The sequence below is a fragment of the Papaver somniferum genome, chromosome 8, assembly GCF_003573695.1.
Source record: "Papaver somniferum cultivar HN1 chromosome 8, ASM357369v1, whole genome shotgun sequence".
In the NCBI taxonomy this organism is placed as follows: Eukaryota; Viridiplantae; Streptophyta; class Magnoliopsida; order Ranunculales; family Papaveraceae; genus Papaver; species Papaver somniferum.
In genome coordinates, this window is record NC_039365.1 from 48,071,421 (window position 1) to 48,089,216 (window position 17,796).

General features: G+C 39.1%; 1 protein-coding gene and 1 long non-coding RNA gene across 2 annotated transcripts; one reads left to right on the forward strand and one right to left on the reverse strand.

The window, feature by feature from the left end:
• Positions 1 to 2,440: 2,440 nt before the first annotated feature.
• On the reverse strand, positions 2,441 to 3,447 carry LOC113305529. The gene is made up of 2 exons (XM_026554551.1): positions 3,393 to 3,447; positions 2,441 to 3,276 (listed from the first exon to the last, which is right to left on the reverse strand). Exons 1-2 carry the CDS (start codon positions 3,445 to 3,447, stop codon positions 2,441 to 2,443), a joined length of 891 nt encoding a protein of 296 aa, XP_026410336.1.
• A 12,650-nt stretch (positions 3,448 to 16,097) lies between these two features.
• On the forward strand, positions 16,098 to 17,229 carry LOC113304099. The gene is made up of 4 exons (XR_003338049.1): positions 16,098 to 16,222; positions 16,324 to 16,507; positions 16,954 to 17,073; positions 17,179 to 17,229. It is a non-coding gene; the product is annotated as an uncharacterized LOC113304099 (long non-coding RNA).
• Positions 17,230 to 17,796: the final 567 nt, after the last annotated feature.

Genomic DNA, 17,796 nt, shown 5'->3' on the forward strand with positions numbered 1-17,796 from the left:
GACTGAGTGTTGCTCTTAGCAAAGTAACACGAATCTCCACGTGTCAATAGTGAGGCATGCACGAAATACCCGTACAGGCTACATCTCTCGGTGTGTTATATTAGCCCGATTGAGCATATTTCCTAAGGGAAATCTAGACTGCCCATGTCAGTCTCAGAAACGATCACGACCACGCAGGTTGGACGCATGATTTAACCAGCCTAGACGATCCTCAGCATGAGCAGGCTATCACCGCAATGACCACTAGCGGGCCCGTTTATGCCCTGGCCGGTCGAACACATGCTATGCCCCCAAACAGCCACCAAACGCCAGCCCTGAAGAAGGATGGTCGAGCTGGTAAGGAGTGGCTCGTATGCGCAAGGTTGTCAAAAACAGTCTCCAAAAAGTCGCGACCGTCCAACTTCGCAAGCCAAGTTGGACGACTTGGATCATACCGCGATTGATCGGTGAAGTGTTGGTACGCACATTGGCGGGCCCACTTTTCACCTACATGATCGGCTCTCTCACGATCAAGCCATGGAGAAATAAATGTTTGCTCAAAACATGGCTGGCGTGATGCTTTAAAAGTCGTGGAAACACCACTAGTGTCTTAAATTGATCGCGACCATCCAACTTCGCAAGCATGGTTGGATGGCTTAGATCAGACCTAGGACCGTGGAACAAGTACACACATGCTCACCGCCGGCCCAACGTGGGAACCATACGATCGGTCTCCCCAAAGGAGGAGTGCAGCTTGCTAAACCGATCGGTTGAAATTGCAAGGGCGTGAACTTTACAAAACCCTAATTAGGGTTTGCGGCATGTTACATGTGTCGTTAATCGATCACGAGCGTCCATCTTCGCAAGTTTGGATGGATGGTGTAGATATAGACTTAAAAGGTCCCAAGCATGTCAGCATGATCACTGTGGTCTCATCTACACGTACGACCGACCGGCCTAGGCCAACCATGGCCGAACATCCCGAAACGCGCGTCCAAAGTAGGCATATCGCGTGGTTTCCAATTCCTTTGCGCAACGGATTTCTGCCGAAAATCGATCTCAACCACTCACCTTTGCCGGTCAAATTGAGTGGCCTAGATCAGACCTTCGTAAGACGAACTAGCATGGACATGTGCACCGACGGTCCACCTCCATGCAGGACCGATCGGTCCTACCAAAATTGGCTCCCATGCTCGAGTTCGATCAAGCCAAAGAGTGATGCTTGCGCACCTCTTTAAAAACCTAAAATTCCACCAACAGTCCCAGATGAGGGTCTTAAGCCATCTCGTCCGTCCAACTTCGCTAGCTTGGTAGGACACCCTAGGTTAAAATCTAGACGACCAGTAAAGCATCCCTATGATCACCGCCCACCACTCTTCCACTGGGAGTGATCGTCCATGAGATAGCTCGCCGATGCGGCCTCCAAACAATCACTCGAAGATGGTTGGACGTGATGCTATTTTAAGACGCTTAATCCGTGACTAACTCCGTTAAGCTTTAAAACAGCGATGCTTCACGCATATTGAATATATTCGATGCATTGCATGCATAAAATATACACGATATTTTATAAATATCGACTTCTTGAATAACTTAGTTATTTAACCTAACACCGTATGCTACTTCATGTGGATCCCACGTCCACACATTTGAGACGTCAAGCATGTCACAAACGGGGGGATACTTACTGGGGTATTGGTCTGGCGGTTTACAACGTGCAACGCGCCATCACAAGAACGTGTCAGGAGGGATGGACGGTTAGCGATGATGGGAGAAGTGGGCAAAGACTGATCGTGTGACACTAACACGACACCACTACTCCATCACTCCACTTCCTCCACTTCCCACGAGAGACAAAGGTTATGCTCCGCTTGTATACATAGGTTCTCCTCCTTATTTCCAAAACAGACAGAAATCAAGTGTTGATACAACGTATTCAAACACCCAAAGATGATTGCTTACATTATTGCAAGCCAGTTCGATATTCTGATACAAGTCATAAACAACCAACACCTTCAAAATCTCAACACCTTCTTCTCTTCCCTCCCTAAGATCAACCCCATCTCCTTCACTTTGTGACCGAAGCAAGTCTGGAACGGCCATTTCTTGGTTTAGGCCAGAATTGTATAGATTGATCTCTCGAATCAGAAAGCACTCCCGTGCAGTGCATTTGTTTAGGGTTTAGATTCTTTTCTCATCCACACACACCCAAATTTACGAAAAACCGCAGAAACAGTTTTCACCCATAAACGTACACTAAATGTTCGCATCGACATTTCCAAAATTTATAACCAGCTAAGCAATATAAATGCAAATCCTCGGTCATTGCATTTTTTCCATACAAAGCAACACATATGCGACCTCTCGGTCATCGCAAAATTAGGAAATTCAAGCCAACCACAAGCAATGCACAAACCAATCAATATTCATCGGTATAACAAAAAAAAAGCAAAATAATGGGTTAAGAAGAGAAAAATACCTCCATCTCGACAACATATTCACCAACACCACGAGGTAGCATAGCATTCATTCGGGGTTTTTCTCGCCCTCGTGGTACTTCACAACCTTTGCCATTATTCTCAACTCCGTGCTTATTTTTATTTGGAAAATTTGGAGATTTATGTCCCTGTTCTCCGCATTTGTAACAATTCCCTCTAAAAACATAAGGTTTCTCTTCTTCCCCGATTCTTAGTGGCTGGGGTGCTTGAGTTTCTACACCATGGTTAGTGGTATTCTCATCTGCTCGTGGCTTCTTCCAACTATTCCTTCCACCTTCATTAGGTCTCTCATTTCTCTTAGGTTCTACTTTCTTTTTCCTAGCCTCTTGAATTCTTAAGCAATGTGCCATAACACCATTCGCGACCTTGGCATAAGTATCAAAACTGGGGTTCCCAATAATGTGTCGAGCAATCCCATTATGCAATCCATTAAAAAACCTTTCGATATTGTCTGCTTCAGTAGGAATAAGATGAGAAGCAAATAGCGACAAGCGGTCAAACTCACACTCATATTCAACCATTATTTGATCTTGCTTTTGCTCCAGATCTTCAAACTGCCTAATCATAGCTTGGCGCTTAGAAGGGGGGAATAAATGTGCAAGGAACAAATATTTGAATCTTGTCCAAGTAACCTCCATGGCGTCAACTGTCCTGCCCATCAACTCCCACCAAGTTGTTGCATTCCCCTCTAATAGGAAAGCGGCCATCCTCTGCTTATAAGTCTTAGAACAATCAAACTGATCCAGTATCCTATCCACTTTTGTGCACCACTGATGTGCTTCAGTTTCACCTCCCTTTCCTGTGAACGAAGGGGGTTTTATGTTTAGAAAATCTTGGAATATTGAACCCAAGTCTTCGCGTTTCTCTCTACAATTGCAGGTTCATTAATTACTGGAGGTGCCCCATTTTCCGTACCTCCACATGGACCAAGCCTCTGATCTAATGCCGCTGTGATCGCAGTATTCAACATTGTCTTAAGGTTCTCTAACATTAAGGCATTAGTCCCTCCCTCTCTTCCTTCAGTATGAACATATCGAGAGCCACATGTGGACCTGGTCCTACGAGATCGAGAGCTACTTGTGGACCTAGTCCTACGAGATCGATAGGTACCTATAGACCTAGTCTCATCTTCACTACAAGATCCACTACCAACATTGTGTGAGTTATTTTCGGCCACAGAATCCTCAACAAAATCCTTACTCCTTCAGCCACGACCTCTACCACGACCACGGCCTTCAGTATTACGTCTACCGCGGCCATCCATCCTCTAAGAATGGAAAGAAAAACAAGAAACTAACATCACATAACCACACGAAGAAAAACAATCAAAGTGCTCCTAGAACTCGTGCCTAACGTGATCAAACAAGATCCTACACCCACTCCCAAGGATTTATGTTACCAGCGCTCTGATACCACTTTGTAACATCCCCACTTTGAATTCTAGGTCGGTCGCCCTAAAATTCCAAGTGTGGCATACTCATGGACCATTTTACACACTCAAACCGTCATACCAACATATGGAGATTGGGCTATTGTATGGAGCACACTGACAACAATTCATAAATAAAAGAATTTATTTAAATGAAGTTGATAAGGAAAATTATAAATAGAAGTGAGTCTTTTGGAAACAAAATAAAATAAAAATAAAATAATCCTCGACTCGCAGGTCGGTCTCCCAGATAAATGCGAAGAATTTGTTTAAAAGAAACAAAGTCTGATCTTTAAAAGAATTTAATGAAATGTTTAGCTAATTTAACACCTTAAACTAATGACGAAGTAGCCTTTCGAAACAGAAATGTAATCTACAAGCTAGGTTGCTCCACGATCACGGTCTCCTGGAAAAAAAAGTAAGTCGGACCACACCCCAACTAAAAGTAGGATTTCACTCCCTTATATTCTTTATGGATAATCTAGCAAGCCCGAAATTTCTTATAGAAAAATGTAGCAAAGTAAAAGACGATTTATGAGCTAAATGATCGTTTTAAAGAAATGTAGTAGTGTATGCAACTCAAAGGTTTCAATACACAATAAAAGAAATCATGTTGTTTAAAACAAGACAAATCATGACTCCCCCAACGACAAAGAACCCATCGACTTCCCCTCTCTTTACCCCTTGCTCTTACAGTAGTACTAACCGAAACAGTAGTCCAATTAATTCCCTTACCGTGACGGTAAAATTAATTATTGTCGACCCAAAAAAGATAATAGATCCATATTTTTTAGGCGACTCCTCGGTTTGCTTAATAATCCATAGGAATCGAGCCAACTACGGTACATCATACAACAAACAACACTGTTTATCTATGCATATAATTCTCGTGTCGACTGCACTAATCACACTTTATTCCGCTAAATGTGGCAGGCACCAAGCACGCCACGGCACCCACAGTAACCATTGATAGATTGCTCTACAAATAGCTAGTTACCTCCACTATCCTACCCATAATTTGGGAGGTCAACACAAATCCCTTCTGGTCACAGATGAAAAGAAAACTAGCAGCCTGTACAGCTCTAGCACCCTACGATAGTGTTAAATATTCAGATTAATTGTACCACATCCTTCTCACTACTACAAAAATGAACCTACCAATAAGAACATATAATCACTATCTAGTCGTTAGTTCCTTAAGAGTTTCATCTAAGACTACGCCATAAGTTAGATAAACACTAACAGAGTATACGAACGTACAGAAAAATTAAAGGTACATCAACAATCGCCTTTGGCATTACTTACTGATTCGTGGATTTTAGGGAAATTTAATTGAGTATAAATCTAATAAATCCACAGCATTTGTGTACACCTAGCATAACCATGGTAGCATTTCTATACACCAGCATCTAAACACACGGGAAGTAATTAATACTAAGCAATCTAGCTCAACCAACCCGAGATCCAACACGATTAAAACATCACTAACAATGTTGATTAACCATATTAGTACACAGCAAAAACGATATACTATAAGTTGCGACTAAACAAAAACTCCTAACTTTAAATCCTTGTTATTTCTTCTTTACTTTTGTCTTTTAACAGGGAAGGGTTCCATGAAACTTTTAGGACTTAATAGACCATATTACAAAGACGATGAGAGTTAGAAAATCTACCTGTGATTAAATTGAATTGAATGGGGTGGATTTATAGGGTAGACGTGGGGAATAGCCGTTACTTCATTATTTAATAAGAGACAATTACAAGACCGACCGGTTTTATGAAGATCGCTAGCGGTGGAGACTCGATCGGTTAACTTTTTTCCCATAGTGGCACGGCCAATTTTCCAGGCCAGCTGGCATGGAAAATGGGTGGTTTAGCCACCCCTCATAGGAACCAACCTAAGAGCTTCTCCAATGGTGAATGTGGATCTTTCATATGTGCATCACTTTTAAGACATCCTCTAGTTATAAAATCTTAAATATTAGGAGAATATAAATTTTTTCTCCGACCCATAAAATGTTGTATCATCATGTAGATGGGGAAAACGATTTGCTGGTTTTTTAGGGAAGTGAAGAGATGGTTGTTCGAACGAGACTCCTCAACCGAGAAAACTACTTAACCTCACACAGATGCACTGCACGGGAGTGCTTTGAGTTCGAGAGATCAATCTATAGGACTCCATCCTAAAACAAGTCAATGGTCGTTCCAGAGTCAATTCGGTCACAAAGAGGGAGATGGGTTGATCTGTAGGAGGGAAGCTGAGAATTGTGGGATCAATGATGATCAAGGATTGTGGATGTGTTGAAGGTTTCTGCAAATATGTGTAAATAAGTTTGATCGAGACTTGTGTGTATACAATTGATTTCCTTTGAAACGAATGTCCTTTCAGTCATCGATTTGGAGCTTATTTATATTGTCAGAATAGCGAACACATTGATCCCAATAAGTATGACGGTTTCATGAGTGAAAGAGTGGGAAAGTAGGAAATCGAGGTAAATCCAGTCACATGTCGTGCAGAAACTTGGTTTACCGTCCACCCACTACTTTGCTAACTCCTTCAACCGTTTGCACGACTTACTCACATTTCTCATCGTGGGTGGACACACGTGTCGTAGGCCGCCAGAACAAAACCCTAAGTAATATCCCCCCATGTGACGTGATTGATGTCTCACGAACGTGGAGTCTGCAAAGCAGATGTGTATTTGATTAGTCAGTGGTTGACTTATTAAAGTCTAAGTTTTGTTGAATCGAGCATGAGTGCAATGATTCATGGATTGAACATGTTAGACATACAGTTCTTAGATGTTGCTCGTCTGAGCAAATATCGTAAATTCGAGCAATTGAGCATCATTCGATGAATTACGGAATATTGATAGTTGGATCAATATTCGAGCATTCGACAAATTACTGAATATTGATAGTTGGACCAATATTCGAGCAACTGGGCAAGTATTTGCTCCATTCAACGAATTACTGAATATTGATAGTTGGGTCAATATTCGAGCAACTGAGCAAGTATTGCTCAATTCGACGAATTATTGATAAATTACTGAATATTGATAATTGGATCAATATTCGAGCAACTGAGCAAGTATTTCTCAATTCGACGAATTATTTATTGGTGACATGATCCAATAAAATATTAATTAAAATATTGGTAGACTACCAAATATTATATAATTAATCAGATGTTGATTGCTGGATCAATATAAATTTATTAGTGTTTGAACTTGCTCAGAATGATGATTTGATGAGTGTTTGTTCGAAACCCTAATTTTTGATCAATTGTTCGTCAATTGATGAATTGTTGAAAATAGGTCATGAATAAGGGAGGTACCGGCCACATGGGATGATGGACATCCATATGGTACCCCAAGTGCTCGAGTGAGCATGCACCAGGGTCCTTAGTTGACCGGTTGGTGAAAGAATGATGATTAAATGCAGGTTTAATCATTTATTGAAATAGTGCTCGATTGCGCGTTAGGTGATAAAACCTAATTATGGAAAAGTGAGGGACCGACCAAGAGGGCATGAAACAGGCCCTTGGTGGTTGTGGGACCAGCTGATGGTCATTTGAGCAAACTCCAAGTTGGTTGAAAAGAGTTTGGACCCAATATGAACAATTGAGCAAATTAGGTCAAAATCATAAGAATGTGTGGGACCGGCTTCTTGCAAGCCTTAGGGCCGGCCTTGGTCGGTCAAGGAAGCATGCCCATGTCACCATAATGTCCGTGTCTCAGTCCTGAGAGTTTGGGTATTTTCTGGTGTGCGTTTGAGCAATATCTCGGATTTTCATAAGAGTTCGATCTTTGACTGAAATTCTTGATTTCACTCGAATGAGCAAGTAGGACTTTGCTCGTTTGATCAAAATTTGGAAATATTAAAATAATAATATTTTAATATTTGGCGTGAGTAGCCTAGTCGGTCATGTGACCATTTGAGTTTTTGGCTTTTTCATGATTTGAGCAATATTTGAGAAAATATGAAGAAACCATGATTTTTGCTCAAACGGAGGAGTTTCATGAGATGAGGGAAATAATAATTATGAAAATAAGGGATTGCAAGGTGTGGGACCGGCCACGGCTAGGGCATGGCCGGCCGGCTAGGTAGCCCGGTCCCATGACACCTTTCTCTATTTTATTATTTTTCATGAAACCGTGAAAATATGGAGAAACCGTGAGTTTTGCTCAAACAAGGAAAGTTGCTTGAATGAAGGAGTTTTCACGAGTTCATGAAAATAAATAAAATAAGAAAAATAAAAGGAAGAGGTGAGGGGGACCGGTCATGGCGGCATGGCCGGCCAACCGGTGGGCCTGGTCCTTAGGCGCCTCTTTTCTATTTTTTTTATTATTTTCTCTCTCCTATTTTGTGTAGGATTCCTCATTCGTCCATATTTTCGAATGCTCGTTCGTGCATCATTGTTGAGTACACTTGCACCATTTCATTGGGGCTTACTCGGTGATAATCTAGATGCCCGATTGTTGATTAATTATTATTGATTCATGAAATTCAGCGGAGAATGATTCATCAAACGGAGCAATAATTATGGATTGTGCATCTATTACTAATACATGAATTCAGCCGGGGAATTCAGGGAACGGGGTAATGAGATGAATTCGTTATTTATTACTAATCCATGGAGTCAACCGGGGATCATGGAACAGAGTAATGAGATATAATAGATCATTTTCTAGGAATTCAGTGGTGAATGTCACGGTAGAATTAATCTATTGTAGAATTGAGATATGAGATAATTGAAGCATCATACTTGTTGTGAAAAGGTGCATAGTCAGGAAACAATCATGCGGTGTTGTTAATGTCCTGAAGGCGTTTAGCCCCCTCAACAAACAATTATGTAGGAGAGCTGCCTGAATCTATACACGGTCTCTCTACATAGTCAGGGAACAACGAGTATCTTCAACGTCCTGAAGGCGTTAATCCCTCTCAACAAACAATTATGTAGGAGGACCGCTCAATCTTTCTTCTGTATAGAGAGGAGTCTCTATGTAGTCAGGGAACAACGAGTATCGCCGACGTCCTGAAGGCGTTAAGCACTATGAACAAATAATTATGTAGGAGGACTGCCCAATCATGTTATTCTACATAGAGGTCACGATGAAATGCACAGCATCGAACGCTCAACTAGTGGGAGGCCTTTCGAGAATCATATTCATCATGGCTCTCAGAGGAACTCGATCAGAGCTCGTGAAACGGTTTACGAATCCTAAAATATGAATCATCACATGCGTTCCTGAAGCCGGGTCAGAAACATGCAGTATCATGATTTTACGATTTTGACCTTTATCGAAAATCCACCATCAACATTAAGTCCCCTGCTTAGTGGGGGACATTCATGTTCCGCAGTAAGCATTAGATGGTGATTTTCCAGTCGACGAGATAAGCAGTTGAACTCGGTCGTACAAAGATATTTTCAGAATCCTCAATTTGCTCCAATGGTGTAATGTACGAACAAATGCTCAGGTAAGGATCCTGATAGTATAATAGAGCGTCATCCCGTGAGCACGGAGAGATGAGGCACTGCTGATTTGGTCGGTCGGACGTCCGGTTTTGGTCGGGTTAGCGTCTGCGGGCCCAAGCCCAAAAAAGAAATTCATGTTTTATTAGGTTTTGGAAATAAAATTGATATAAAACGGATGAACCCTAAATTTTTTATTTATTATTATTTTTTGTGTGACTGACCAGGCCTCTCTCACGATTGTGAAAGAAAAAAAAAATTGTTGGAGTGGCCGGCACCGACTACCGCCGGCGGAAACGCGGCCGGCACCGACCAAGGTAAGCCGAAACCCTCTTTGCTTTTTGAAGTGAAGTTGTTCATGAATTGTTAAAAACAAAGTTTCATATGTGTATATGCATGCGTAAGTTTCATGAAAAAATTGCTTTTAGCAAACATACCCCCGTTTGTTCGTTAGTTTAAGAAACGAGCAATAATCCCTAATATGAAAGAGATACATGTATTATTGAATGGGCATGGTCTAGTTGTAGTAGAGAAAATTTTTTTTATGAGGTTTCATGAAAATCAAAATTTATTTTCAGAGCATGAACTTTCACACAAATACCTTTTAAAACGTACGTTTGTTCGTAGTTAATGTAGTAAATAATGATCCCTAAAGTTAGAGAGATTTTTGAAAAGATCTGTACTTCATGATAAAATTTATTGATGAAATTTCAAAATTTTATTTGGAATAAGTGGACCTTCGCAAAATAGAAAAGACCTTTGTTTCATAGACAAACGCTCGTTTGAACAAAAATAAGTTTTTTTTTTATTAACTCACGTAAAAAGAGATTTTTTTTAAAAAAAATATACGTGAGTTTTTTTTAAATTTTTGATAAAAAATCAAATATAAATTTTCGAGTAATTGTTAGAGATAAACAATTGTATTTTATGATTTTATGATGTGTGTTTGCGGCATAAAATCATGGAACGTTAACATTAAGAGTTTATGTGAATTGTTCGTAGTTTCGTGAAAAGTCAGTGTCGACTCTTGAATGATAGATTTTGCTCATCTTCGCAGGTTTGAAGGAGTGAGCAAGTTTTTTTTTTTTTCTTTCAAAGTTTCGCCATTATCACCACAGTTCTGTGAAATCATAAAATAGGTAAGAGTTGAGGATTACCATTTTTGTTGTGAATTCAATATTAGCATATCTGTAATTCTGTGCTTCTGGTTCCAGATAATGGTGATTTCCAGCAGCAGTGATTATGATTATTCTTCTAGCTCTTCTGAAGAGGATTCCAAGATTTCTGTGGCCAAAGCACGTGCCAAGACGGATCATGCTAAGGAGATAATAAATAACATGCCTCTCGATGATCTAAAGGTTACTCGTGATGAGATTTTGAAGAGGAAATCCATGGAGGAGATAATAGCTGATTATCGGGAGAAAAGGCGTAGAATTAAGCGGAAAATACTAGAAGCTGAGGATAAACTCTGATCTCGTCCTGATGGTGTATCTTCAGACTCAGATGCTGAAGAAGAGGAACCTATATGGGATCCGATGGAGCGTATAAGTAGGCTATATCCACCGCATATGGAGATTGAGCGGCTGGTCGAGGTTGATCTCCAAGATGAACGTGATGAAGAAGACTACTAGGATGCAATGTATAGCGATCTCGATGAGGAAAAATTCCCCAGTTCAGACAGTGATTCCGAGAAAGAGTCTGGAGAGGATTCCATGGAGGACGATGATGATGATGACGATGAATCCGACGATTTGCTTGCGAATATTTCTGAGATCATTTATTTTCTGTTGAAGTAGATATTATCCCATTATTTGAGTAGTTTGATTGTAGAGAGATATGTAGAGATTATTATTTATTTTTTTTTTTGAACAACCCCTTATCGTATTTTCTACCCAATTCTTTTCATGCCTTCAATTAGATGAACCCATATCCACGTGTGTGAAAGTTAGTCGTGATCTTCGGAAGTATGACTGCACGAGCAAACTAAGGAAACGTGATTTGCACAAAATCAGTTCTTAGTCAAAGTATCGAATGGTTGAACTGTCAGTCCCCAGGATTGTCGCTCTTCTTCTAGATTATCACATAATCCCATTTGAGATCCTCTCAATAGAAATCGCAACTGAATTGACCATTCGTAGAAGATAAGTATCCACCATCTTATGTTTTTACTTTCAGAGATTAGGGTTTTCTATTTATGTGACACATCTTCTTATGATTCTGTATATTATCAAAAGAAATATTGATCACGATCATACCCCTCATCATCATGTCCGGCAGCAGTGCTTCTTCTCGAAACGAATCCCTGGCAAAGCATGGAGTTGGAACATCTATCTCGGTAAGTTGTACGTTTTCCTTATTTTCATGTGATCTAGATTTCCAACCAAAGAAAGTTATTTGTTGCAGGGTAATCAGGGGAATCGACTTTCTTCTTTAATACCTAAGCGGACTGTTAAGGCTCCCGCTCGTTATAGGTCTGCACATGTTGAAGCTGGGACATTCGTGAGTTCTTGACTGAAGATTTCCTCAGATCAAGCATTTATTCCAGTCTTACTGAAATTAAATATTTTTCCGTTGCAGGTTGATGTTCATGTTGTTGTTGAAGCTAGGAAGAGAAAGAATATAAATTTCGTGGTTGCAGCTAATGATTATGGCGAAAACCATGCTGATGAAAACTCAAACAACTCTGTAGATGCTGATTCCAGGGTTTCTGTTCGTGAGTAACCACTGGCTGGATGATGCGTGTCGTAACCACAAAAAATTAATTAATGTTTTTCCACCTAATTAACAAGTAATACAATGTAGTCAAGTTCGTTCCCACGAGGAGCAAGAGATTTTTAGTTGTAAAGTTGTCACGAAAAGGGGGGGGGGGGTTTGGTTTTGAAAAGCAAAAAAAAATAAACAAAGCAATTAAAAGTGTATGTTGAAACCAATAAGAGAGATTAGATCAAGGAATCCTTCTTCGTTGCAAAACAATAAATCAAGTTATGTTCTTTTCCACTTTTTATTAGTCACAGATTATCACCAACCGTAGGTAAAGCATCTAGCTCAGTGCTAAACCCCTAAATCCCTAGTATCACCGGATACAGAAGTTCTCGACTACCGGATTCTATTCACCAAACCACCTAGTAGTAGCTCATTCAAGATGTAATTTAGTTTAAGATTTATGAATTTATTAGGTTGATATTTGTAATTAGACTCTTAGCTCAAGGTCTACTTGCTAACGTTGTTTTCACACACAATTGCTCCACGGAATCCCTCCGCAAGGTTGCGTGTTTGCTAATTGTGTAAAGAGTCAAGAAACGATTACTTATCCCCTAACTTTCACTAGCTTTAGATCAATTAACAAATCAATTTAGTTGGCCACCTAAACAATCTATCAATCAACCATGAATGTATAAACATTCCTCTTAGTAAAAACAAACGATAATCATGTGAAAACTTCAAAGTAGGTTTAAAACAAAAACTCAAATCATGTGTTAAGAACTAGGAATTCATCCTCAATCAATAAGAAAATTAGCTACTCATGTTTTTGAAATTCACACAAATAATTAAAGGGAGAATTTTTAAAGTTGACACAACTAATTAAAAGAAGAATTTTGAAAAAGCAAGCAAAAACACAAATGTTGTGTGTGTAAAGGTGTAGAAGTTGTGTAGAGAAAAGTAGAGAACTTCTCTATTTATAGGCTTCAAATTGCTTGCACTCCTCTTAGGAATAGGATCCCTTTCCCATAATAATTCCTCATTCCAAATCCTTGTCTTTATCAAATTTTTCATCTTCTCTTTCCATATTCAAGCCCAATTCTTCAACCAATTCCAATTCTAGGTCTTCACATCCATGAGAGAAACTCACACAAGAAGCTGTAATTTTGGGTCGCCGGAAAAATCCTGGTATCACCGGAAATTGGCCAGAATAGCCACTGCCGGTCACCTGAATTTCTCCGTTGTTGATAGAATATTCCGTCAGTATATCTGTTAAAGTTAACGGTTGTTATGGTCAAATAGTAAGTCAACTGGGTCAACGAAAGTAGTTAACTATCTTGAGTCAGCTTCTCAGTTAGTCTCACTGAGCTTATTGGTCCGAGTTAGCTGCTTGGATCAGCTCTCTGTGTTAACTCGTCGGCATAAAAATCCGACGGAGTTCCGTCTGTTTCTGGGTGTTTTCCGGCCAAATTCAGCCATTTCTTTCTTCACCTGTTAAGAACCTAACATACATCTAGAACGATCATTCTTGCACACTGCCAATTCTTGCTTCTGTCACTTCAATCCATCAGTTCCTCCTTCCATTTCTTCTTTGTTCAAACTCACAGCAACATCAATTTCAGCCAACCCTTGAGCGTCACCAACAACATCAGCATCTCTTAAATTCAGTTCCATCATAAGCCCAATTGCAGCAAGAACCCATTTCCATTCTTCTCAACAATTGTAGCTTCTACTCTGTAATTCCACAGCACATACACATGAACTTCTTCTACAGCTTCTAAGCTTCTCCATCATTTTGAACACAAATTCAACCCCAAAACTCCTCCACTAATCGATTCGGTCCAAACCCCATCTCTGATTCATCGACAGACTAACAATCACAAAATCCATCACCAAAGCCACGAACCCATTTAATTCACAACAGCAGCTATCCATTCTTCTTCGCTGAATGTTTCGATTCCAATCCGCTGCAAAACCTACTCTTTCACAGCCATAAATCAATCAAACCCATTTCAATTCAATCGACTATCTTCACTGCATCCAATTCATCTCCATTTAGTTGCTTTGCCTCTCAACAACGCCACCATCTTTAATTTCTCGATCTGATTTACCAAAACGCATCTGATTCATAGAAACGGCAAACCCTAACTGCAATTTCGAAGTCAAACTGAACCCAGCTCCAATTTCATGTTCTTTAAACAAATTCTTCCATCTTCAATTTCTGTAAATCTCAGATCCCCTTTTGCTCATCTCGGTGACATGATTTCTTGTTCTTCTTCCTGAGACCAACAACAACATCACCATCATCTTCTCATCATCTCTGTTTGTCTCTCGAATTCTTGAGTTCCTCTTAATTTCTCAGTTTCAGCATCCAAAGCTGCTTGCGCAGCTTTTCTCTTTTCTCAGTTTCAGGTGAAAATAATGATGATTGAGAGAGAACTCAATTTTAGGTTATACAAATGTGAAAAATACTACAACCCCCTACTATATGGGTTCAAACATATAGAAGCCCCACAAAATGGATCCTCCACCCTCAACTCCACACTTTCATAAAATGATATTACTAGGCCCGAAAAATCAAATTATCTTTAGATCAGGCCCATAATTAATTATTCCGAACTTTAATAATGGCAACATTGCCCTTTAGTATTTATACAAGGGAATCCCAGAAGCTTCTTTTCATTTCTCTATTCTCTTTCTCTTTCATCTTTATCTCTCTCTGTTGTAGAACAATGGTTTCTAGGGTTCCTGAGATTCATTTTCGACTGCATCAAATCTTCTTCGTCTTCATCCAAATCTTCGACTGCAACAACGACGATCTATCACATCTTCTTCGTCTATGCCTCTGTTATTTCACTTATGTCAAAGATCGATTGCATATGATCAAAAGATAGATCATATGGAAGATGAAGATGATTTGTTTAATCCTGCATCTGAAGATTCATCTACGAAATCAAATCGACGTGCAGATAAGCTTCATTTTTCATTATCTCTTAATTCAATTGAAGTTATATGTTATTAATTTTGAATTGTTTCTCTCGAAATCTTCGAAGTTATGATTTCACTGAATTTTATCTATGAACTCATGATCAAAGTTCAGATCTGTTACAGTTTAATCGTTTTTTAGCTTTTTAAGATGAAAATATTGAAAGATGTTACAATTTTTTTTCTAGGTTTCCTTACTGAATATCAATCGATCTGTTTATCTTAAGACTTGACTGAAAATTGGTGTTCAGATTCGAAATCAGCGAATCATCATCTCTATTACCCATGTATTTGTTATGAATTTTATAAACTTTGATTGAATTGCTTAATCTTGTGTACTTTACTTCTAATTCTATATAGTTTGATGTATCTCTGTCAATGAAATCGAATTTTTTATCCTAGTATTATTTATTGTAAATTAGTGGTGGTGATATGGTTGGTTGTAAATGAAATTTACAGAAGAAGGGAGTGAAGATATGATGGTGAGTAAGGCAAAAATGCAGGCTAGCATTGGATTTGAATGAATATGTTACTGTGAGTTATAGATGGAGATGTGGTTGTGCTATTTGTGGCTTGGATGTAATGTTGCAGGTGAGAAGGAGAAAGCTGCAGCTGAGATACATCATATGTTTTAAGTGTCATTTTATCTTATTTATTGAGTAGCTCTATGTCATATCACTGCTTCTAGCGCTCATGTAGATAATTTATATGCTCTGAGTACACAAGCATATGCATGTGTAACTGGATATTACACAAGCATATGGATGTGTAACGGGATATTACACAAGACATATGGATGTGTAACCGGAGATTACACAAGTCATATTCATGTGTAACTGCCGTTTACACAAGCCATTACATGTGTACCTGCTAAGCACCATGAAACCCAACTGTTTCAGTTAGCGTGTTCGTCTTGAGTAATATTTTTTTTTATATTTATGTTAGTGAAATTATTTGTATGAAGGATCTTCTATGGTTAATAAGTTTCGGTGGTGGTATAGGTGCATGCTTTGGAGCCGGTGGTGGTGTTGGAGTTGGAGCTAAGGTGTGAATGTTGGAGGTATAGGTATAAGTGGCAGATTAGGTGGTCGGCGGAATTTCTGAGTGTCAAATTTACTTTGTTGAGTCTGTAATTCTGTAGCCACTCCTGAGGTGAGGATACGCCGTTGTTATATACTTTTTCAGCTTCGGTTGTTTGCTTGATCTGAACTAGTAAGGTGTTATAATAGTTTATCTTATTCTTGCGGATGCAGGTATTTCAATTCGTTGCAGAGTGAGCGCTTTTCTGGTTGTTACTTCTCTGACATGAACATGGTCATTTTGGCGCCAACTGGAAGCGGCAAAACAGTGTTATTTGAGCTATGTATCTTAAAGCTCCTTTCCTGGTTCCTTTCTCAGGATGGAAGGTTCCTTCATATGAAGGGTACACTGAAAACAGTAAGTTTCCCTACTTCTGTTGCTTGTACCGAAAACGCGATTTATTCTCTATCATTTATGTCATACGCCTTGCACAAAACAGATCTCTCCATTTACTGATATCCGTGTTAAACTGCTAATACATATTCTTCATGATATCAATACTTTGGATACTTATGTCCCATATGTTGTAGTAAGACAAACTGATTAATCTCCTTTAATTGATCAGATTAGTGTTATTTGTTTTCACTTTTTGAGTAGTTTGTGTATTACGGGTGCATGTGTAACTCACAATTACACATGCCATATGCATATATAACTCCCAATTACACATGCATTTTGTATGTATACCAGCTGAATACACATGTTTTTTTTTTTGAATGTTTAGACTATGGCATCTTAATATTTTTATGACAATAATTTCTGAATAGTTGTAGCCTTTTTTGGATCAATTGATGTCTATGCAGGTCTCGACGTTTTTTGTGCGCACTGACAAGACACTAGCCTTTTTTTAGATCAATTGATGGTCGATTAGGTTGAACTAATATCAAGAACATGTTCTCAAAAATTGCTCACAGTTTGTGGAAGTAAGGCTTTTACATGGTTATATTCCTTTAAAATTAAAAACTAATACGTACCATGCTCTCTCTTAACGTTTATTTTCTTATGTTATGACATGTTAACTCTTGAAGACCTTGAACGCATTGGGATATGACCTTGTTTCCGGTGGTACTGAGAACCATCTGCGAGTCTTGGTCAATCTGAAAAACAAGGTTAGTAGGAATAACGTTCCACTTTAAATGGCATATTCCATATGCAAGTGTAACTCTTAGTTACACTAGTTATATGCATGTGTAACTGAAAGTTACACAAGCCAGATGCATGTGTATCTCCTAGTTACACATGTTATATGCATGTGTAACTCTCAGTTACACAATTCAGATGCATGTGTAACTGCTAGCTACACTAGTCAGATGCTTGTGAAACTGAAATATACATTGTTGTATGTACTGTTCATTTTAATCGTATAAATATTGATTGCTTGTTGTTATATTTCAGGTTTCAGATAACTTCATAAAATATAATTGCTTAAACGTGGTAATGGTCTCGCTGGAACTGGAGTTGACGCTGAATACACAAGTCAGATGCATGTGTAACTCTCAGTCACACTAGATAGACACATGTAACTCTCAATTACACTAAACAGATGCGTGTAATTGTCGATAAATTACACTGGTGATATCAGAATTGATAAATTGAATGAGAACTGCTTCATTGGTTAGTTTGTTTATCCAAGTGGCTATAGATGA

What these genes read in the sequence shown, in the direction of transcription:
- LOC113305529 (XM_026554551.1), bottom strand. Translation starts at nt 3,447, where the DNA reads ATGTTGAATACTGCGATCACAGCGGCATTAGATCAGAGGCTTGGTCCA. An exon ending in GAGGCTTGGTCCATGTGGAG is followed by an intron (nt 3,277 to 3,392) that starts GTACGGAAAATG and finishes CTTCGTTCACAG; the next exon opens with GAAAGGGAGGTGAAACTGAA.